The sequence below is a fragment of the Protopterus annectens genome, chromosome 13.part0, assembly GCF_019279795.1.
Source record: "Protopterus annectens isolate FY-2018-M chromosome 13.part0, PAN1.0, whole genome shotgun sequence".
In the NCBI taxonomy this organism is placed as follows: domain Eukaryota; kingdom Metazoa; phylum Chordata; order Ceratodontiformes; family Protopteridae; genus Protopterus; species Protopterus annectens.
Window position 1 is genome coordinate 402,810,952 of NC_056747.1, and position 24,830 is coordinate 402,835,781.

The following is a 24,830-nucleotide window of genomic DNA, read 5'->3' on the forward strand; positions in this document are numbered from 1 at the left end:
CTGCTTAAACCTCTGCTAGAGTTAATTAAGTAGAATTCAGAGATCTAGGGAGATAAAAACTTAGTAAAAGAATTAAGGGTTATAGCTGGCTCATCTAGTCCCCACTGCCCAGTGCCAATCCCTGATCTGTCACACAATCCCTCTCAGCTCTTCAACTAAAGGGAAAATAAAAAGGTAAAATGGTCCAATCCTCTAGTCTGACAGCTAAAAAGTGAAAAAAAGAAAATATCTGCAATCTAGCTGTCAGTATACTGCTACCAAATGGCTGACAATCAATTTAAACTCCCTCAGGAGAGAGAGAGATAGAATCACAGTGAATTTTCCTTACGTAACCCTTTTTGCCCTTCATGCCTATTATCAAACATTCAAACTTCCTGCATCTGTGACAGCCTACTTCCTATACAGAAAGAAATCCAAGAAATCATGAAGCATATGCCTTTGAAATTTGAGTAGTCAAATGTCTAGACCTGTAAGATGCTTGCTTACTTGTTTTCTTTTTCAGTGCCTCCCAGATTGCATCTTACATGAAGATAGTACCAATTAAAAGCAACAAAGCACTATTTTCACAGGCCAGATAAAGCACTAAAGGACCCTTCTACCTCATATTGAAGACCAAGCTTGCACAGCATTCAAGAATTTGCATCAATTTTTTTTCTGAGTACATTTTTAAAGATTACTGGTAATTTTCCGTGTAATAAAAGTAATCACAAGGATGCAATATGTTATGTTGGCAGCACTTACTTTCAGTGTGCTGTTCTTTGAACTGAGTTGTTGCTCAAGTTGAGATATCTGGCTGGTCGACTTCTCACGGAGTTTGCTAAGACTGGCCTGCAGTCGCTGCACATCCTCCACAAGCTGTGCTATTTCTCGTTCCTTTGCAGCTAGTTCCACCTCCAGACTGGACCGTGATAGCACCTCTACTGCTTGCTCCTAAATGTAATAAATAAAAGAAAATTATCTCCGGAGTTTCTTTCTTTCTTTTTTTTATTTAAATCTCATAGCAAATCTTCTTTTCTACTGTCATACAGCTTCTAAACATAGCATTATCATTTTCTACATTTCAGTCTGGACGTCTGCAACAATCTAGCAAACCTACCAAAATCTGTTAGCATGCACTGCCCGGCAGTATACCCCCCCACTGGCTTCAGCCTAGCTCAGACATATTACAGTTACAAGGTAAACCAAGACATATGGCGACAGCAAAAAAAATCAGTTTGCAAGTACTATATTGATACAAACACTGAGTACATAATTATGTAAAGAGCTTTACTATAAACTACTCCCCACTAATCTTCCTAGCCCAAAGAAGTGCCCTGGCATCGTGCTGCTCGACTTTAGTTCCCAGTGCCACTGTCAAGTAGAGCCACTGGAGTGATACCAGGGGTGAACCTTCTATTACACATCCACTCATCAAGATTTCTCTTAAATAGGGACAGCGAGGTGCTCTGCTTGACATGTACGGAAGTCTATTCCAGAGCATGGGCAGTCTCTAGGTGAGGAACCTGTCCCCCCAGCATATTCTGTTGATTGTGGTAATGAGGTTGAGGTCTCTGGAGCGTGTGGTGCGGAGGGATTGGGATTTCTTTAGATGTAGCATTTCTAACACTGCTGGGTCAGACATGACTTTGTAAGTCAAGCAGAGATCACCTCTAAGCAGGCGATATGAGACAGAGAATAGCTGGAGTCTTTTGAGCCAGACTGTGTAGGACATGTATTTAATGCCTAGGATCCTCTTCGTGAGGTACTTCTGTGGCCTCTCCAGGTGTCTAGTAACGTACATGCCAAATGATTGGTCTAAGGAGGGAAGAGTAGAGAGAGAGATGATTACATCTTCCTTTCTGGAAGCAAAACCCTTGGTAATGAGATGTGCCACACAGAAGACTTTCTGACCACAGTGGCAATGTGGTGGTCGAAGGAGAGGTTGCTGTCAACCTGTATCCTCAGATCTCTTATAACACCTTCAGTGCTCAGTGGGCTCCCATTGATGTGGTAATTACTGGGAAACTAGTTTTTACCAAAGGGATATGATGACTCATTTTTTGGTGTTAAGCATAAGGCCATGGTTTCGACACCAGTCATTGGTCTCAGTGAGGCCTTTCAGTAGGATGTCTGCAACACTTGGGGAGTTAATAATGGCTCCCAGCTTGCAGTCGTTTGTGAACTTGGTCAGCTAGATTCCCTTTTTGTTGGCCTGGACTTCTGAGAAGTAGATGCCGAACAGGAGAAATCCCAGGACTGATCCCTGTGGGACTCCACTCGTGACTGGTCTGCAGTCTGACTTGGAGTCTGCTACTTTCACACTGTGTTCTATCTGTGAGCCAATTTGCAACCAGCCTAGTGATATAGGGGTTGATGCCTAGTTTGGTGATATTATCAATAATTCCCGAGTAAGGAATGATATCAAAGGCCTTGCCCAGAACAAGGTAGGCTGTATGCACTGACTTGCCTTAATCCACAGCCCTGGTGACAGACGCAAAGAAGTCAACCAGGTTGGGCAGGCATGATCTCCCTTTCACAAAGCCAAATTGCATAGGGTCTAGAGTTTGGAGATTTCCTATATCTTTGTTAATCACATCCATGATGATGCGCTCCATAGCTTTACATATCAGACTCTTCAGGCTAATGGGGTGATAATTCCCAGGGTCTGTAGTTACTCCCCCTTTATGGAGAGGGATGACTGTGGCAGTGCGCCATGCGATAGGGACAAAGCCTGAGGTGAGGCTGTGACTGAACAGGGCACACAGATGTAGTACCAGTTCGCTTTGTAGTTCAAGTAGAACACAGCCAGATATTATCAGGTCCCATGGAAGCTGTATTCTTGGCCTTGGACAATGCAGCTTTAACCTGTGCTGCAGTAATGCTGGATACCTGGCATTCTTCTGGTACTGTGATTGGTCCTTTAGGAGGGAGAGAGGGGTAAAGTTGGCACTGAATCTGTCGGCCAGTATGTTGGCAATATCTGTTGGCTCAGTATAGGAGGTACCACTGTGCAGTAACTCAGAGCAAATCTGGGTAATGCCGTGGAGGTTCTTGATATAACTATAAAAGGCTTTGTGACTGTTTTTCCAGTCTTGGGACTTCACCTTTTTCTGCAACAGTTTCTTCCTTCTGTTGTAGACTTTATTAATGGCAGGGGACCCACCAGATTGGCCTCCTTTTTTTGGAGGAAAGTGTCTTGGTTCTGTTGGGTATGGCTAGTTCCATGAATTTATGTACATATACGTACAGTGCACTGGTGTATGATTCGGCAGTCATGCAGCTATTTTCCATTGGCATGGGTGCCATGAAATTAGCCACCTGTTTTTAGGAACCCAAAGTCAGCTCTGGAGAAGTTTTTCAAGGTGGTTACCTTTGTGTGTGTGTGTTTGTGTGTGTGTGTGTGTGTGGGGGGGGGGTGGATTTCCATGGTGAGTAGTTTATGGTTGGACCAGACCAGAGGCGCGCTGATTATTTGTGTAGAGCAACAGTCACCCATGTTGGTAATAACCAGGTCAAGGATGTTGTTTCCTCTAGTCGGGGTCAGAATGAGCTGGTCCAGGGAATTGGAATTGATGAATTCCAGGAAGCACTGGGCCAGTGTATTGGTGCTTGATTAAATTTCCCAGTTGATGGAGGGGTAGTTGAAGTCTCCTAGTATGAGTGTGTTGGGTTGGACCTTGATAGATTCCAGGGTGCTTAGGAATGTGGAGTGAGAGTCTAGGGATATGGTTGGGGACCTACAGCAAGCTATGACCTGGAGTGCTGTCTTACCCAATGTTAGTTGTACCTGAACTATCTCAGATGCGTTATGCTGGGCTACTAGTCTGGAGGTGTGCATATCCATAATGAATATGGAGACACCACCGCCTTTGGAGCTTTGGTCCATGTTTTAGGGCCGAAAGGTGCACAGTGAGTTATAGCCTGGTAGTGCAAGGGTGCTTTCTACTGCTTTAAACCAGATCTCCGTTACAGCACAAATGTCAATGTTCTCCACTTTGAGGAGTGCTTTGAGCGAGTGCATCTTGAGATTTAGACTTCTCGTGTTGAGCAGCATGACCCTCAGATTGCATTCACTTATAGCTGTTAGAGTGGTAATTTGGTCTTTGGAACACCGTCTAAAAAAGACACTATAGGGGTGGCAAGAGCCTTGGCCAGTAAATGTCATCCCTAACAAACAGATACTGGATCCCCCTTGAATGACACCAGAAACTTAGCCAATTGCTGACGTCAATCATTTTTTGTTTGTACTGCGGTATCATTTTGGGTGAAGATAGGATACTGCTCAGGGCTAGGGTCATACCTGCCTGGGCTACATAATCCGAGAGCTCCACCATGTCTCTTCATATAGTCCAGGAAGGTGCGTCGCAGGTCATTCACACCCACATGGACAATGACAGAGTCATACTTGTACTTGCTGTGGAGTGACCTGAGTGTGTGTGTTATGTGTCGGATTCTGACACCAGATAGACACCAGACTGTCACTTCTCCTTATTCAACCGAATGAGTGGGACATCTGTGTGCCTCACTATTGAGTCACCTATGATTAGTGTATTAAGCAAGGTGTTTAGCCTTAGCGGCTTAGGTTAAGGGGCACACTGTGGAGGTGAGCTATGTGCCCTGTGCTTTGTGCCGTGTTGTTGTGGTCGAGTGCATTTCTGTCTTGGAGGTCTCTGCTGTTTGGGTAAATTTCTATTGACAGCCTCCACGAAGGTGGGTTTGTGGTTTGTGTTTTTATGTGAGAGCTGTGATGGTGGGTGTTCTGGAAGGCTGTGTGCGCCATGTGGTGTGGTGCAGGTGTTGACCTTCTCCTCTTGACCAGCTAGTCCGGTCTTGGCTGGAGAGTGCATAGCTTCCAATTTGGTGATATAAGTGCATCTCTCACAAGTCTGAGTTTTAGGAGGTAAGAGGAGACGGTTGTCTGTGTACATGAGGCAGGTGCTACACTGTCTCAAAATGCCCAACTGCACCAGGATAATAGGAGAAAGCAGAGGGAACTGCCCTTTAATCATGCCAGGAGGGGTGGTCATAACTAAGTACTGGAGCTATTTCCGTGAAGAACGACTAGTGCTGATGGCACTAACGTGTGCTACAATAAATGCTACAAATACCTGCTTAAGTGCAAAGCGGTTAAGCTATATGAAGTGCAAGAGAGAAAGAACTAGCGAGATCTAAGGGAAAAACTGAAGAACAGACTTTCTGGCACCAGTGCTAGTTTAAATCAGCTCGGCTCTGCTGCTCGGAGCTTAAACAAGTGCAAACCCATGCAAACGTGGGCTTTTAAACCAGAAAGTTGAAATGGGATGGAAAAACTGCCCAAAAAGCCAATAAACTACAATTTCTGGGCCAAAAACCACTCCTCTTGTGGTAGATAGGCTACCTAGTGCTTACCACTCCCACTGATAAGCTAGAAGGCTTCCCTCTAACACAGTAAGGCTTGGGGGGGGGGGGTCAGAAGCTTACAAACAGTCCTGGATACAGCAAATCTGTATCTGGACTAGACAAGAAAGGTGGGAAACAAGCTTAGAATTTATTTATTTTTTTTTTTACAGAAAAGCAGCTAAAACAGCAGTAAAAACAATTCAAATGCAGTGCAAGCTAGCACACTTCAGTCTGTAGCAATACTAAAACAAATACAGTTTAAATAAATGCAATTAAATTAAAAAATGACTAAAAATAATTGCAGAAAGCAGTAAATTAGGAAAAAATCAAAATGGAGGCAGAGTATCCGAAAACAATGCCAGCAAATATATAAACAATTCAGTCAAGCAAAAATTAAGACAGTGCAGAACTCTGAACAGTTAAAAAGTGCCAAAAAATATACTTATCAGCGCTACATTTCCAGATTGTTCGAGAAACACACTCAGTCAGAACACAAGGAGATTCTAGCAATGGTTTGCAGGAATTTATGGAGAGAAGGTTTTGTTTAGGGGTTTGTCCACAAGAGTGTAGACCACAAGAACCTTCTTAAATGTAAAGTAACTCGCCTGAAGCACAAGTGCTAAGACCAAAGCTTAAAATGTTTAGAATAACAGGTTAATTCAATTAGGCTACTAACAAGCAGTATTAAATGCGGCAGAATGAAAGCACTCGAACACTCAAGAGCACAAAACTTCTTCCAAGTCTTTTGGGTTTCTAATACGATGATGAGAATGAACCCCGTTTCTAAGTCAAGATATGATTAAAGTTCAAGAAATTAGTATTGTTTCGATCTTTGATGTTAGCCAAAAAGTACAGTTGTGTACCTACCATAAATGTAGATGTTCGAGTGTATTCACTGTTGCAGTCATTACACTTGGGTTATCCTGCTGGCAGGCTACCCGCAGTCGGTTATCCTGCTGGCAGGCTACCCGCAGTCGGTTATCCTGCTGGCAGGCTACCTGCAGTCTGCCCGAATTCCAAAGTCCTGGACTGGCATCGGCTGCTGTCACCTCTTCCCTGATGTCAGTGCGCCAGGGGTATAAAAGATGCAGCTGACGCCATTTTCTTCAGTTTTTCTTGCCCCAGATGTCAGGTGCCCACAAAAGGGTAGGCTAAAAATTCTGCTCACAAAAAAGCATGCAGTAACATAAACATTACCTTCATCTACAAGCAAATACACCACATAGGTTGTATAGAATAGAGAAGTACAGATAAGTTCCAGCAATGAAAGGGGGGTGGAGGGAGGGTAACCTGGACTGCAACAGTGAATACACTCGAACATCTACATTTATGGTAGGTACACAACTGTACTATGTACATCATGTTTCACTGTTGCAGTCATTACACTTGGGTTGAATCCCAAAGCTGAGGTTGGGTGGATGGGCCTAAATAGAATTAGGAGTGGCTATGAGGCCTTGCAGAACTGCAGTGGCGAAGGCTGCTCTGGATTTAGAGTAAAGAGGTAAGTGGTAGTGCTTTGTAAAAGTGTGCACTGAAGTCCAAGTTGCAGCCTCCAAAATGTCCTTGGTTGGTACTCCTCTGAGGAAGGCTGCTGAAGTGGCTGCTGCTCTGGTTGATTGTGGCCTAATGCCCTTAGGCACTGATTTGCCATGTTGTGAATAGCAGAAACAAATGCAGTGGCCTATCCATTTTGAAATAGTCCGCTTTGAAATAGCTTTTCCTTGCGATCCTGCAGCATATGCCACTAAGAGTTGCTCAGTCTTTCTGAAGGCTTTAGTTTTGTCTAAGTAGAAGCGTAGCTGTCTGTGTATGTCCAAAGAATGCAGAAGTCTCTCCCCCTTATTCTGTGGGTTTGGATAAAAGGTAGGCAAATGAATGGTTTGGTTAAAGAGCCACACTGGACACTACCTTGGGCATAAATGTTGGGTTTGTCCTTAGAGAAACCCTGTCCTGATGGAAAATAATAAAAGGTTCCACAGCCATTAGTGCCTGTAACTATGAGACTCTTTTTGCTGAGGTTATTGCTAGGAGCAGAACTGTTTTCCATGATAAGTATTTTATCTCAGCTGTATTGACTGGCTCAAAGGGAGGCTGTGTGAGCTTTTCCAAGACAAAATTGAGATCCCATGCAGGTGTTGGAGCTCTCTTTGGAGGTCTTGTGTTTTTGGCCCCCCTGAGATACTGCCTTAGTAGTCGATGTGAAAAAATATGTGGATCTGTATTGTAATGAGCTGAAATGGCAGAGGCATGGATCTTAACTGAAGAGAAGGATAGGCCTTTGTCCAGCATCTCAATTAGGTATTGTAAAATCTGAGGAATATTTGGTGCAAGTGTGTCCATTCCTTGTGCCTGGTTCCAAGCACAGAATCTCTTCCATTTTTCTGTATAAGATTTTCTGGTGCTGGGCCTCCTGGCCTCCAAAATAACATCCATAACTGCTTTAGAGAGAGGTGTCTTCTGAATGGTTAAATTATCAGCCATGCAGGATAGGATTGTTTTGTTGGGTCAGCAAATGAGGAATTTGGGTAATGTCCAGGCTGGGCCTTGAGACAAGCTCTTTAGGATTGGGTACCAGTGCTGGCGTGGCCAGTCTGGGGCAATCAATATCATTTTTGGCTTCTCTTGTCTGACCTTTATGAGTACCTTGGGGAGGAGAGGCAGTGGAGGAAAGGCATATACTGTAAGGGTTTTCCAGCTGAATGATAGGGCATCCACTTTCCATGCTTGTTTGTGATAAGCCCTTATGCAGAATCTCTGTAGTTGGCAGTTGTGCGGGGAGGCAAATAGATCTATGTCTGGGCATCCCCATTTCCTTGTTATCATGCTGAAGATTTGTGGATCTAGTTTCCACTCGTGAGGATCCTTGAGATTTCTGCTTAGTTTGTTTGCCAGAGTATTTGTCTTTCCTGGCAGGAATTGTGCTTGCAGGTGTACTTGACAAGTCAATGCTGTGTTCCACAAAGTCATGGCTTGTCTGCAGAGGGGGTAGGAATGTGTGCCTCCCTGCTTGTTTATGTACCACATGACTGTAGTATTGTCCGTCTTTACCAGCAGTTGTCCTGGATGAAGTAGATCCTTGAAGGCTGTCAGGGCATTCTGAACAGCTAGCATCTCTTTTTGATTGATATGAAGATGCATTTGGCTTGCTGGCCATGCTTCCTGAATACATTTTCCTGCCACGTGGGCCCCCCAGGCATAATCTGATGCATCTGTTGTTAGTGTTTGCCTGGCCGTGGGTAGAGTGAATGGCTGTCCCTTGTTGTGGTGACAGGCCTGTGCCCACCATCGAAACTCCTGTTGCAGGCAGGGAATGAGGGTAATTAATGTTTCCAGGCTGTGGCAATGTTGAGTCCAAATACTTTTTAGATACCATTGTAGTTTCCTCATATGCAGTCCTGCATATGGAATTAGTAAAATGCAGGAAGCCATGAAGCCCAAAGCCTGCAGAATTTTTCTTGTAGATAACTGGGTCTTTGTTGCCAACATTTTGAAGTAAGAAGTCAGTTGCCTTTGTTTGTCTGGCGTAAGATAAGCCATCTGGGCAGTTGTACTTAAGCTCGCACCCAGGAATATTATCTCTTGAGAGGGTACTAGTTTTAATTTCTTTTCGTTTACCGTGTACCCTAGGCAAATTAGTAATATTTTTACAAATGCCAAATGCTTCAGTAGAATGTCTTTGTTCCCTGCTTGAATAAGGCAGTCGTCCAAGTAAGGGTATATTTGAATTCTTCTTTGTCTACAGAAAGCAATTACTGGTGCCAGAATTTTTTGAAGACCCTGGGCGCAGTAGATAAGCCAAAGGGCAGTGCAGAATTGGTAGTGCATTAATCCAGCTATGAATCTGAGGTATCGCCTGCAATTTTGTCTGAGTGGGGCATGCAGGTATGCCTCTTTTTAGGTCCAAAGTTACAAGCCATGTCTTCTTGCCCAGCATGGGCAGAAGCTGCTGCAGAGTCAACATTTTGAATTTTGGAACATCCAGAAAAGTGCTTAGAATAGACAGGTCCAGTATTGGTCTCCAGGCTTTGTCCTTTCTGGGTACCAGGAATAGTCTTGAGTAAAATCCTTGTCCCTGCTCTTGCTGTGGTACTCGCTGAATGGCCCTCATGTCCATGAGGGATGTAACTTGTTTTTGTGCCTCTCCCCATTGACTTTGTGGCAGGTCTAGCATACCTTTTGCCTTTGGCAGGGTGTGAAAGTGGAACCTGTAGCCCTGGGACACTATATTCAAGACCCATTTGTCCTGGGTGATTATATGCCAATTTTGTGAACAAAGTGCTAGTTTTCCCCCTAAGGGAGCTGCCAAAAGATAAGTGCTTGGTATTGGCAGAGGAAAGTCATTGGGACTGTTTTCTATATGGCTGTGATTTGTCTTCTCCACTTTTGGAGGTAGAAACACCCCATTGTTTAGGCCTGTATGAGCCCTGGGGCTGGGATCTGCCTCTAGGGTGTCTGTATCTGCCTCTTTGTGGCCTGTCTAACACTGGAAAGGACCAATTCTTTGAAGGCCAGTTCCTGCTAAATCTGGGTGGTTGTATCTGTAAGAAATCCTTAACTGTCTGCATAGATTTCGCTTTATCCTCCATTTTCTTCAACACCTCTTCTGCCTTAACACCAAACAAAGTATCATGCTGTAAAGGAGCATCCAATAATTTTGCTTTAACATGATCAGGCAGATTCTGTTCCTTTAACCAAGCATGCCTTCTAATGACAGTACCCGTAACAGCGGCCCTGCAAGAGGCCTCCAGTAAATCAAAACCACATTGCAAAGTATGTTTTCCCACTTGTTCAGCTAAACGCAATAAATCCTGCATTTCCTTGTTATCTGCACATTCAGAATTTGCCAACATTTTCTGTTTTAGCAGTGACATTAAATATTGCTGATATTTAAGCATATGAAACTGACAATTTAAAGCCCTTACAGCCAAGGTAGCAGAAGTGTAAACTTTTTTTCCCCCATCTGTCCAGTGCCCAAGAATCCCTATCAGAGGGGACAGGGTTTTTCGCAGTGGAAGCCTTGACCCCTTTGGGACCCTGAGATATAGTTTCTGGGTCAGCAGCAGGGTTTTTATATAGAAATTTGTGGGAATCTGGAACCCTGTAGTATCTGTCTGGCTTAGGGGGTAAAGAGTCAGGAGACAGTCTGTACTCTGAAAAAAACAACATTGACTATGTCTAAAACAGGTGGAATAGCAAGAGGTCTGTGATGAGGTAGTAAAAGAAAGTCTCTGAGCCTTTTCTTAGATTCTGAGTATTCTTGGCTCTCCCAGTGAAAGTGCTCCCTCATAGTGTGAAGGGTTTCACCAAAAGAATAATCCTCAGGGGGAGAGGCTGAAGGAATAGCCTCTTCAGCATCAGAATCCTCATAGGGAGGAAGGGAGTATCCCTGTTCAGAAGAGGAATCAGAGAAAATGAAAACCTGATCTGAAGATTCATATTCTGTCTCTTGCCTAGGCCTCTTATCTGGAGGGGGATGGGAACCCCTGATCAAAGTAATTAGGTCTTCGGCCATCTTAAGCATCTGTTTTTTAGGCATGGAAGTCTGTGCAGGAGAATGCTGTACTTGTTTCTTTGTCTTTAGAGCTGCTTTAGTCTTTGCCTTTGAAGCTGAGGTTGGCTTAACATATAACTGTGTAGGTCTAAAAACACCCTCAGAAGCCGATGCCTGCTCAGCAGCTCCGGACCCATCTGAGGGAATAGTTTCCGAACGTCCAATACCTTGAGTATCCAGAGGCCTAGTCGGTGCCACATGGGAGTCTGAAGCAGCCTGTGGTTCTGAGGTAGCGGGCGTCAGGAGCTGCGAAAGCGCCACACTGAGAACCGGCGACTGGCCTAGCGGAGGAATCGTCGTTGGTTTTGGACATCAGATGCCTGTCCTTTTCCTTGCGCTTTTTATAAACTCCGGTCGGCTGTTCCGACGGCATTATATAATTAAATCTTCGGCCAAAGTAATGAAAGGCAAAAATCGAACCGACGCTTAATAGTGCGTTGGTTAAATCTAGCACAAAACCGACAGCTAGCAATGTCGTGGTCAGGGCCTAGGCAAGGAATACAGTAAGAATGAAAATCCTTATGAGGTATTTGCTTCCCACAAGAAATACAATTGGTAACTTTTTCTGACATCGGTCTGGAGCAAGAAAAAAGTTTCCCCAATGGGGTACTTAGCTTTAATTTAGACTTTGGATCTGAAATTCGGTTTTGAAAATCTCAGGAGTCGGCTGAACGGCACTTGTGAACTGCTTTTGCTTTGGGCACCGCGCGGCAAGAAAGACTGAAGAAGATGGCATCGGCTGCATCTTTTATACCCCTGGCGCACTGATGTCAGGGAAGAGGTGACAGCAGCCGAAGCAGGACCAGGACTTTGGAATTCGGGCCGACTGTGGGTAGCCTGCCAGCAGGATAACCGACTGCGGGTAGCCTGCCAGCAGGATAACCCAAGTGTAATGACTGCAACAGTGAAACACAATGAACATGTGGTTTTCGCTGCACACGCAATGTACCCAGAACTGACTCCTCCAGCAATTTATATGGCGTTACATATGTATCAGTAAAATATCTAAATATAACTGTAAATTCTTTTTTTTGAAGATCCATTCCTCCTACTACTATTGGAACTGTACCTTAGCAGCAACACAAAACACTGTGCTGAACTGGATCTGAACGGTACCACTTACACCAATCAGGGCGATAGAGCAAATCTACTGGCTGATAAATTCAGCTCAAACATCACCCCTACTCTCCCCAGCTCCACCACATGAGATCTCCTCCAACATACTTCCTTCAGCTATCAGCAGGGACCAGGTTCTGTCGGCACTTGCTAAAGCCAAGAACACCATCTCAGTTGGTCATGAAAACATCCCTGGTTGCCTCCAGAGCAGTCAAAAACATGACCTATTGAGATCATTTGAGGCACTCCAACTACAGCCTTGAAACAGGCTACATTTAAAGTGAATGGAGGACCACAAAAGTCATTCCCCTCCATGAGGGTGGACCTTCAACTGACCCAGGGGAACTAAAGACCCATCAGTCTAACAAGCCTAACATGCAAAGCCATGGAACAAATTATCACTGAAATGATAAATAAGGACATTGGCAACCTACAGGCAACGGACCCATCACAATTTAGCTTTGTTAAGCAAGGGTCATGCCTACTTAACCTGGTAGACTTCTTTGAGGGGCTTGACAAGAGTAAAACATTGCATACTGCGCATCTTAACCTGGCTAAGGCATTTGATATAATACCCCACTCCAGCATTGTTGACAGCCTCTCTGAGTTAGGTGTAAACCCTTATATAACTCACTGGATTGCCGGCTGGCTCACAAACAAGACCCAAAAAGTCAGGATCAATGAGACCACCTGTACTAAGTGACCAAGCACCAGTTGATTACCCCATGGCTCCATGCTGGGCCCACTCCTGTTTGGCATCTGGGCATCTACATTTCAGAAGTCAGGGCTAACATTAAAGGCCTTCAGCTCATCAATTTCATAGATGATTGTAAATTGGGAGCTACTGTAGATCCCCCCATGATACAAACATCTTGCAAGTGGGATTAACACAGACAAATAGCTGCTGCCAAAGCCATGGCCTAAAACTCAATGCCAAAAAATGCATTATAACGCCCTTAGGGAAACTGTCAACCCAAGTTAATTACCCCATCAATAAAACACCACCAAGAGTTTGCCCAGTAGTAAAGGATCTGGAACATATGTAGACAGCAATCTGGCCTTTGACCAACATGTAGCCAAAATAATAAGAAAATTATTCTATGTTGCCCAACTGATATGTAAGGGTATGGCATCCAGGTCCAAGGATGTTATAGTGCCACTCTACTCAGCTCTTATCAGACCTGTCAATGAATACAGAATGTCCCTTCTGGCACGTATCTAACCAGACACTTGCAACAGCTGGAACCCCCACAAAGGTTTCTCAACAGGAGAATTCAAAACATGAATACCCTGTCCTACACCAATCGCCTAAAGGCTCTGTCTTTGTATTCAGTCTCATACAGGCTGCTGACAGGAGATCTTTGCCTGGCTTACAGGGCTTCCTCAGACCCAGCCTTGAAGGATTTGTTGCTATTGTGTAACACAAACAGCACCAGAAACACTAGATCCAGGGACTGGAACTTTGTTTGTGACATAAACGGAATGTACCGGACAGACAAATACGTGTCCCAAAGGATCCCTATCCACATAAACAGAGTTCATCTCTGACCTTATTCAAACAAAACCTTGACAACTGGATGGGAAATCGCAAATTTACCTCCTGTCAGGCCCCAATGTCCCTTATGGAAAGAGATAGTCAGTAAGGAAAGTATTATCCTAACCAATGTCCCTCCCGACAAATTCTTAGCTACCTTACTATTAACATACTCTAACATGACTCTTGGGACCCAAATGGTTAGGGGTCTGTGGCTAGACTTGTAAGGGTCCTAGTGGTTGTTACCTAGTAACAACCTATGAACCCAAGTTTTCCCCAGTCAGACTTAGATGAATTGCTTTCTCATACCAAGGATGTACTTCATACAGCACTGGGACGAGAGCCATGCAAAGGTGCTGTCAATCAGACAACCATGACTGTTGCCTGTGTCTTTACTAGTATTTTGGCACTCATTGTGATTTAGTAGCTCTAACAACCAACCCTGATGGTGCTATAAGCACCTACTATTTAAGCCTCCTGTTTATGTGCACACAAATTCTTTCACACACACTGAAAAAGGCTACCAACACAAGCTTGGGTGGCCAAAACACAAATTCTCCTCAATTCTAGTCCAATACTTACAGCACAAGCTTGCTTTTGAACAACAGCAGACATATACAAAAGCAAAGGTGAATTACATGGTACATTCACAGCATCCACTGATATGACTAATTTGGGGAGAATGCAAAGACTAAGAGCAAGAGTTTGAAATAAATTACTGTGCTCAGTGTTTCATTTACTTTCCTTAAACTCCAACATTTATCATACCATGCTAAAAGGATGGGAAACCTGCTTGTGCTCACTCCTATCTTCCCCTCTCCTTCCCAGTTCTTCTAATGTCTGAGCTGCTACTCAAAAAGTGGAACAGTGGTTATCTGAGCCACAGTCAGACCTTTATCTATCTGTGCCACAGAGATGAGTTGCTGCAATACCAATGAAGACATGGAGTCTCAGCTGTGGGTCCCACCAGAGGACTATCATTTGGGGAAACATTACATTTAATTTATTTGGTTGTGGGCTCCAAGTTAGTAAAGCAACATAAAATCTAGAAACATTGGTGTGGGTGCCAAGTTTAAATAAATAAAATACACTAAAACATAGTATGTTAAATCTGAATTAAGTCAGTTTTAAAATAAGGAAAAAAAGACTTACTCCCTTTTGTGGCATATTTGCAAGGTATTATTTTGCTAGTACAGTAAAGTACAGTTTTGTACCTACCATAAATGTAGATGTTCGAGTGCTAATACAGCTGCAGTCATAACAGATGGGTTTTCCTGCCGTCAGGCGGGTCCTCGGTCGGCCGAATTCCAAAGTTTAGGTCCGGCGTCGGATGTCATCGCTTCTTCCCTGACGTCAGTGCGACAGGGGAATAAAAGTACCAGCCGACGCCATTTTCTTCAGTTTTTCTTGCCCCAGATGTCAGGTGCCCCCAGAAGGAAGGCAAAACATAAATTTATGTAATAATGCAAATGCAATATAATCAAAAAACAGTAGTTGCAAGCAAATACACCATAACAGAATACCCCAATGAGGTTGTATGAGGAGGTGTTAGCCATTAGGCCTGTCCCAAGAGGGGAAAAAGGGAGGGAAAACTGGACTGCAGCTGTATTAGCACTCAAACATCTACATTTATGGTAGGTACAAAACTGTACTATGTTCATCGTGCATACAGCTGCAGTCATAACAGATGGGTAGAATCCCAAAGCTAATAAAGGGGTGGTAGGCACTAAGTGGAACTAGGAGGAGCCAGGATGCCCTGCAAGACTGCAGTGGCAAAGCCCGCTCTAGTTTTGGAGTATAACGGTAGGTGATAGTGCTTGGAGAAAGTATGTACAGAACTCCAAGTGGCTGCTTCCAAAATATCTTTGGTAGGAACCCCCCTGAGGAAAGCTGCAAAGGTAGCTGTGGCCCTTCTGGAGTGAGATCTGATGCCTGTAGGTACAGTTTTACCATGAAAAGAGTAACAAAAGCGTATGCAGTGGGCTATCCATTTTAAGATTGTCTGTTTGGAAATAGGCTTCCCTTGAGCACCTGTAGCATAGGACCCAAAGAGTTGCTCTGATTTTCTGAAAGGCTTTGTTCTGTCCAAATAATAACGGAGCTGTCTGTGAATGTCCAAGGAATGTAGTAGTCTCTCCCCTTTGTTTTTTGGATTAGGGTAAAAGGTAGGTAAGTGGATAGCCTGATTCAAGGCTACCCTGGATACTACCTTTGGCATAAATGAAGGATAGGTTCGTAAGGAAACTCTGTCCTGATGGAAAATGATGAAAGGCTGCACAGCCATGAGGGCTTGTAGTTCCGAAACCCTGCGTGCTGAGGTGATAGCTAGAAGGAAGGCTGTTTTCCACGACAAATATTGCAGATCTGTTGAAGCAGCTAGCTCAAAAGGAGGCAGGGTTAGTTTTTCTAGAATGAAATTGAGGTCCCAAGCAGATACTGGTTGCTTCCTTGCGGGTCTTATATTCTTAGCCCCTCTGAGGAACTGTCTTAAGAGAGGGTGAGAGAATAAAGGAGGATCAGTGTTGTACTCTGCAGAAATGGCTGAGGCATGGATTTTGATGGAGGAGAATGAAAGTCCACTGTTTAGCAGCTCGGCTAGGTACTGTAATATTTGAGGTAAATTCAGTATTCCAGGATTCTGACCCTTTTTCTGATTCCAGACACAAAACCGTTTCCATTTTGCGGAGTAGGCTTTTCTAGTTGAAGGCCTTCTGGCCTCCAAAATGACATCCTGCACCTCCTTGGAGAGTAGGGTCTGCTGTGAATTTTTCAGCTGACTGTGAAGAGTTTTGAAGTTGTGCTGAGTCAGTAGAAGAGGCATTAGAGGCAGGATCCATGGTGGGGAATGCGTCAGGCTCCTCAGGAGTGGGTACCAGTGTTGTCTTGGCCAGTCTGGAGCAATGAGAATCATCTTTGGTCTGTCTGCTCTGGCTTTTAATAGAACTTTGGGCAGCAGTGGAAGAGGTGGAAAGGCATAAACCGTCATTGTTGTCCAACTGAAAGAGAGTGCGTCCACTTTCCAGGCCTGTGGATGAAAGGTCCTTGAGCAGAATTTTGTCAATTGGTAATTTCTGTGGGTGGCAAAGAGATCTATGTCTGGCCTTCCCCATGCTTGAATTATCATTGTAAAAACTTGAGGATGCAACCTCCATTCGTGTGGATCTGTCATATTTCTGCTCAGGTTGTCTGCCAGCGTGTTTTCCTTGCCTGTCAGGAACTGTGCTTGAAGTTGGATTTGTAATTCCAGAGCCATGTTCCAAAGAGACATGGCTAGCCTGCATAGGGGGTATGAATGGGTTCCTCCCTGTTTGTTTATGTACCACATCACTGTGGTGTTGTCTGTCCTTATCAATAGCTGGCCTGGATGCAGTAGGTCTATGAAAGCCATAATAGCATTTATTACTGCTAGCATTTCCTTTTGATTGATGTGTAGGTGATTTTCTTTTTGTGACCATTTGCCCTGAATGCACCGATCTGTCATGTGCGCCCCCAGGCGTAGTCCGAGGCGTCTGTTGTGATGACTTGATTTGCTTGAGGCTTGCAGAATGGGAGACCTATGTTTCTTTGGCATGCTTGAGCCCACCACAGAAATTCCTTTTGAAGACATGGAATCAGTGGTATGATTGTTTCCAAACTGTGGCTGTGTTGAGACCATAAGTTTTTTAGGTACCACTGAAGTTTCCTCATATGCAGCTTTGCACATTGGATTAGCAGGATGCAAGATGCCATGAATCCCAGAGCCTGCAGGATTTTCCTTGCAGTCAGCCTGGTGAAGGTTGCCAGTTTTCTGAAGTATTGAGTTAATTGCCCTTGTTTCTCTGGCGTGAGGTAGGCCATCTGGGTGTTTGTATCCAAGCTGGCACCCAGGAAAATTATTGTTCGAGAGGGTATTAGTCGACTTCTTTTTGTTGACTGTGTATCCCAGAGATTTCAACAACATTATTACAAACGCCAGGTGTTTCAGAAGAGTGTGTTTGCTGTCCGCTTGGATCAGGCAGTCGTCCAAATATGGGTATATTTGTATCCCTTGAAGTCTGAAAAAGGCAATTACTGATGCCAGGCATTTCGTGAACACTCTGGGCGCAGTAGATAAGCCAAAGGGCAATGCAGAGAATTGATAATGGGATGAACCTGCAAGAAATCTGAGGTATCTTCTGCAATCTTGTCTGATTGGGACATGCAGGTATGCCTCCTTGAGGTCCAATGTTACCAGCCAAGACTCCTTGCCCAGCATGAGAAGAAGCTGCTTTAATGTGAGCATCCTGAACTTTGGTACGAGTAAATATGTGTTTAGGATGGATAGGTCCAAAATAGGTCTCCAATCTTTGCCCTTCCTTGGTACCAGGAATAGTCTGGAATAAAAACCTTGACCCTGTTCTTGTGCAGGTACCTTTTGAATAGCTTTCATGTCCATGAGATCTGAAATTTGTTTTTGTGCCTCTGCCCTTTGATTGTGTGGCAGGTTTGGCATGCCTCTCATTTTTGGAAGGGTGTGAAAGTGGAATCTGTAGCCTCTGTCTATAATGTCCAGGATCCATTTGTCTTTTGTGACAATATGCCAATGTTTCGAAAATAATGCCAGTTTTCCACCTAAAGGTGCTGCCATTTGAGCCTTGCTTGGCATGCAAAGGGGAAAGTCATTGGGTCTGCTTTCTGAATGGCTGTGAACTATCCTCACCCCTCTTGGTGTAGGTGTTTGCCATTGTCTGCCTCTAAATGATCCTTGAGATTGCCCTCTACCCCTCGGGCACCTGTATCTACCTCTTTGAGGTCTGTCCGTGGCTGGAAAGGACCAATTTTTTGAAGGCCAATTTCTACTGAAGCGTGGGGGTTGTACCTGTAGGAAATCTTTCACTGTTTGCATTGATTTTGCCTTTTCCTCCATTTTCTTTAATACCTCCTCAGCTTTAACACCAAACAATACATCTTTTTGAAGAGGTGCATCTAGTAATTTAGCTTTGACATGATCTGGTAAGGTTTGCTCTTTGAGCCAAGCATGTCTACGTATGACTGATCCTGTAACAGCAGCTCTACATGAGGCCTCTAAAGCATCAAAACCACATTGCAAGGTATGTTTACCCACTTGCTCTGCACTATGCAACAAATCCTGCAACTCCTTCAAGTCTGGTTGTTCAGGTTGTGACATTTTGCTTTTTAACTGAGATAACAAAAACTGTTGATACTTTAACATATGGAACTGACAGTTTAATGCCCTCATGGTTAAGGTGGTCGAGGTGTATACCTTCCCCCCCCCACCTTTCTAAAGCTCTGGAATCTCTCTCTGAAGGTAATGGATTTTTGGCAGTGGAGGCCTTAATTCCCTTGGGACCCTGTGAAATAGTTTCTGGGTCAGCCGCATGGCTTTTGTATAGGAATTGGTGTGAATCAGGAACCCGGTAATACCTGTCAGGCTTGACTGGAGCTGGAGGTAAAGAATCTGGGTTAAGGCTGGCCTCTGAATACACATCATCTAGTATGTCTAAGACAGGAGGTATAGCCAGAGGCCTGTGCTGAGGGAGCAAGAGGAAATCCCTGAGCCTTTTCTTGGAGTCTGAGTACTCTTGGTCTTCCCAGTGGAAGTGTTCCCTCAAGGTATGCAAGGTTTCCCCAAAAGAGTAATCCTCAGGGGGGGGGAGACAGAGGGAATGGACTCCTCTGCATCAGAATCTTCGAAAGGGGAGTAAGAATGTTCCTGGTCCTCAGAATGTTCTGAGGTAATGGAGGCCTGGTCCAAGGAAGGGTATTCTTCCTCCACTCTGGGCCTTTTGTCCGAGGGGGGTTGAGAACCCCTGATAAGAGTAATCAAATCCTCCGCCATTTTGAGCATCTGCTTTTTAGGCATGGGGCCTTGAGAGGGGCCCTGTGGAGCTTGTCTTTTAGAATGCATGGCTGCTTTAGATTTAGTGTAAGCCTTAATGGAAAAAGAAGAAGAAGGCCTGAAGACACCTTGAGAGGTGGCAGGCCTGTCTGAACTCTGAGTTTCCCCGCCAAGAGTGGCTTCGGTATCTGTAGTCGGGGTGTGGGCCGAAGAGCCTGCGACCTTGGGCACAGAAGACACCGCTAATGAAGTGTCATCGGTAGTCAGGGGCTGCGTAGGCGCCTCGCTGAGAACCGGAGCACCTGTAGTCGGCTTTAGCGTGGTGTCGGTAGAAGTCGCGGACCTCATATATCGGTCCTTATCTTTGCGTCGTTTACTCAAAACTGGAGTCGGAGTATCCGACGACATGTTGTAATTAAACTTTTTGCCAAAATAGTGTTGGGCGAACTCCGCCCGACGCTTAATAGTGCGTCTGTTGAATGTAGCACAAAAACGACAGGCCGAGACGTCGTGGTCTGGGCCTAAGCAAGGAATACAGAGGGAATGGAAATCCTTATGCGGTATTTGCTTCCCACATGAAATGCAATTATTAACTTTGTCTGACATCGGTCTGAGGCAAGAAAAGTTTCCCCAACGGGGTACTTAGCTTTCAAGAAGGCTTCGGTTGAGAAATATTCGTAATCTCAGGAGCTGGCAGACCAGCACTTGCGAACTGCTTCTGCTTCGGGCACCGCGCGGCAAGAAAGACTGAAGAAAATGGCGTCGGCTGGTTCTTTTATACCCCTGTCACACTGAGGTCAGGGAAGAAGCGATGACATCTGACGCCAGACCTAGACTTTGGAATTCGGCCGACCGAGGACCCGCCTGACGGCAGGAAAACCCATCTGTTATGACTGCAGCTGTATGCACGATGAACATCTGCACTACACAAATAATAACCCACAGCTTCCCATTAAAATCACTGGCTACTTTAACCTGGCAGTAAGAAGTCATGCTATTTATTAGCATGACTTTTTGTATCTACCCCCAAAAAAATTAAGAGGGCATGGATGGCCATACCAATTTCCTGTGCTATGCAGTCTAAGCATTTGTGATCAGTTGTCCTGAACAACTGATGCAGTGCTTAACTGTCAATCTCCAGTCATACGACTAAAGACTAACAGGAAGTGCAGATGTGAGGATCTTCAGGTACTTTTTATGTTGCAGGCATGTTTTTTTATTCTGCTTTCTTTCCCAATCATACAGAATTGTGGGCAGTAGTAATCTCACACACTGTCCACAGCAGAAAACATTTACTGCACTTAATATGAGGGGATAACTGATAGCAGTAATTTCAACCCTGTACTAGCAAACCTACTCGGACTATTTTTCCACTTTTCTGTTGAGGGGGGGCAGTTAAGATGATCACAATAAAATGATCAGTGCTATGGCTTGATTGGGGGGACGACGACAGAGCAGTGACTGAAAGCCGCTGTGAATGCCCAACCCATACACACTTTTTCTGTCAGGAAAGCAGATAGCATCTCTCAGCAGTGGTGACTGTGCACTGTCCACTGCACCATATACTTTTTATTTAAATTTTTATGGCAAATGATGTGGGAAATGTTCTCCAAGTGTGCATGGAAATACGTAAGTAACTGTGTCCATTATTTCACCATTTTTGGCAGTCACACATGAAAGCTGATTACTAAGGGTGTGTATTTGTGTGTGTGAGGAGAAGCCACATATAAAAGCAAAGGTCATTTACATGATACATTGAAAGCATCCATTGATATGACTAATCTGAGGAGAGTGCAAAGTCCAAGAGAAAGAATTTGAAAAAAAATTACTGTGCTCAGTCTTTCTTTTACTTTCCTCAAAATCAAACATCAGAAATGTAAAAAGGTGGATGCCTTTACTTGTGGTGAAGAAACATACTGCATATGAAAGCACAGGGATGTAATATGATTACATTCAAATAAAAATTACATGGCTTCTGTATTTGTCTAACAGCAGAGTAAGTCTTTAACAGCAACCAAAAGAAGTACAGTACTACAGCCATTATGTTTTTAATTTTCTTCTCAATGAGACATTAGAATGTGGGTATTGTTTTTGAGTGCAGGTGATATATGAAGGCAAATGGCAGTTACAAGATCACTTCTGAATGACTACTGATATTCTGTGTTGGGGCAGTATCTGTCAAAGATCAAAATGGCCAAATATGCAATCCTTTCATATTCAAAGGTAGCACACCCTCTGAGAAGGGCATATCCCAAAGGAAGAGTATGAGTATGCAGGTTTTGTAAGAAAGTATCTTATTAAAAGTAATTTTTTTAATAAGAACTGCCTTAGGGAAACTGATACATTGCAAAACAAATACAATTAGCAAATTTAGCATTTCAGAGGGCTTTTGTTGTCACAGTCTGCCACTACACTAAGTTTTCACCCATGAGCTATATGAACTTTGCACATCTGCACAACAGGCTAAGCTAAGGTCCAGAATATACCAGTACTAAGTGCTCACTATGTCATAAGTAAAAATCCTATAATCTTTTTCAACTGTAACAAGCCATGGAGTCAGATTCAGAGCTTTGATGTACTGGAAGTTCTGTGATTAGAACTGCAGTCTTAGGTCCATTTTGCATGAGAGTATACTACTGTCACTAACTGGAAATTTTATATTGAGATACCAAACGGGACAAAGCTTTAGCCTTTCAAAATGGCTCCAGTGGTTTTAATTCATGTGCCTTTACTACCACAGTCTGACATTTTGTATTACACTCAATTTTCATTTTGAGTTTTATGGTGAATTTCTACTCGGTATGCTTCACACAAATAAAGGCCTAAATACTTTTTTGCTGATTTGTGAATATATCAGAAGTTAAATCCTTCAAATTTCATTAGAAGGAAATGCATGTTTGTTGCTGCAACATGCTGCGGCTACAAGTGGCTAACGCTCTGGTGTCATATTTAGAGATGTACTTCACTGGAAGTTATGAGACTGTAATTGCAGTCCTGGGTGTTCCTTCTAGCTGAATAAACAGCTGTTGTTACCAGAGAGCTTTGTAATGAAATGTCAAAGGGAACAGGGATATAGCTTTTAAAGAACAAACTTGGAGTTTGCATGACACCGTTTCATTTTGGATGCTGTGGTGAAGTTAAGCTCAGTACGCTCAATACAATAATGTCCTAAAATACTTATTTTTTGAGTTGTCAGTAAAAAACGTATAAACCCTCTATTTCCCCAGTTAAAATATACTTTTTCAACTGTAGCATGCCATCACTACAATGACATGCCTTCAAGCACATAGCTGAGAGGCCAAATTTATAGGCAAATTGTACTGGAAAGCTCTGAGACTGGAAACATTAGTTTATTAAATCACAGTTTAAACTGTAACATGGAATTACATATGTCAACAATAAAGAAAAACTATAATAATAGTTTCCATTGCAAATGTCATGCAGTATACATGTTTTCTTTTATAACAATTTTCATTCACTAAGATATTGCATAATATGCTCAGTTCCTATCTTCCCTAAATCCTCAATCCTCCCGAACATTATTCTGCTTGCACTAACCACAGAAATTCTATTTCTATGACACTTGCTCCTTCCCTTCCTCCTAAAGATGTCACCTCCAGTTCTCTTATATTCTTCTGATATTCTTTAAAATGGGATTAGAACTTGATTTAAATTTTTTAGAAATAGATTTTTGGCAACAAACATTAAACTCAGTAAGGCCTTATTGTGTCTAAGCAATTCAGATCCTATACCCCAGCTTAAACAAAATAGTTTTCTTAGAAACAACCATTTGTTCCCACAACATTTCTGTCAACATTATGTGTAGGGAATTTTTAAAATCTTACATCCCCCCCAAATCATGCTTCCAGTTTATCTTTCTCTGCAAAAAGAACAATTTGTGGTATCCCTTGAAGTCTCTGAAAACCCAGTATGCAACCTATACTGCTTCAAAAACAAACCAAGCAGAAACTTCACAGTGTGGAAGGTGTGAAAGTTCACCCCTTGAAATATGTTATGCACCTAGTTCACTAATAAAATTCAAACTTTAAAATACATACTACAAAGTAATAAAACAGCAGGTAGTCCACAGTTGAGTTAAAATGGATTATTTTTTTCTGAAACACGGAAACAAGCAATTCTAGTTGTATACTCAACTCAGATCACCTGTTTGTGTGTTTCAATAAAGGAAATTATATTTTAACTCAACTGTAGACTACTATTTTATTATTTTGCAATACGTACTTTAAAGTTTGAATTTTATTAGTGAACTAGGTGCATAACATAATTCAAGGAGTGAACTTCACACCCTCCATGATATCTGGATCACAATGTTGTCAAATGTTCAACCCTTCTTCACAAAACCACACCGAATCACATAGATGGACTTTGGTAACATACTTGCCATTCTCTTTCCTAGCATAGACAAATATTTTATAATCATGGTCTAAAACTGAAATGGGTCTATGTGAAGCAAAATATGAAGGGTCCTTACCCTCTCTGGATAATCCAGCCATCACAGCTTTGATCTAAGAACAGTACAGTTTTGTACCTACCATAAATGTAGATGTTCGAAGATCCACATTGCTGCAGTCCTAACACTTGGGTAGTCCGCTGTCCCTCGGTCGGCCCGAATATCAGAGTATAAGGCTGACGTCAGTCAAGGCGCATTTGACTGACATCAGAACGTCAGGGTACAAATGCGCATGACCGACGTCATATCCTCAGTCTTTTCTTGCCCCAGATGTCAGAAGACCCTAAAAAGAAAGGTCCAAACCCATAGACAACAACTAAACAACCAACCAGCCTAACACCAAAAATATGTACAATATATACAATATATACAATATACACAATATACCTCAGATGGATAACCCAACCCACACAACCACCTCAAACTACAGAGGGAAGGAGGGAGGGTAAATTGGACTGCAGCAATGTGGATCTTCGAACATCTACATTTATGGTAGGTACAAAACTGTACTATGTTCTTCATCTCACATTGCTGCAGTCCTAACACTTGGGTAGAATCCCAAAGCAGAGGTAAGGGAGGATGGCTAAACTATAAAGAAGCAGGAGCTGCCAAAATGCCCTGCAACACAGCAGTGGCAAAACCAGCCCTGGATTTAGAGTACAGTGGAAGGTGGTAATGCCTAGAGAATGTATGCACTGAACTCCAAGTGGCTGCCTCCAAAATATCCTTAGTTGCCACCCCCCTCAAAAAAGCTGTTGAAGTGGCAGTAGCCCTAGTGGAATGAGGCCTAATCCCAGCTGGAATCTCTTTGCCATGATGGGAATAACAGAAAGCATTGCAAAATCCAATCCACTTAGAAATAGTTTGTTTTGACACGGGCTTGCCCTGAGAGCACAAAGCAAAAGAAACTAATAACTGCTGAGATTGTCTGAACCCTTTAGTTCTGTCCAAATAATATCGCAACTGCCTGTGTACATCTAAA

At 43.4% G+C, this 24,830-nt stretch overlaps 1 protein-coding gene across 2 annotated transcripts in view; it reads right to left on the reverse strand.

Annotated features, from left to right (window-relative positions):
• CUX1 (cut like homeobox 1) overlaps positions 1-24,830 on the reverse strand; it is a 3,879,009-nt gene that overhangs the window by 1,874,069 nt on the left and 1,980,110 nt on the right. For both annotated transcript variants that reach the window (XM_044054027.1, XM_044054028.1), the window contains exon 11: positions 742-930. In XM_044054027.1, the coding sequence (XP_043909962.1) occupies positions 742-930 (189 nt within the window). The remainder of the gene's footprint in view (positions 1-741; positions 931-24,830) is intronic.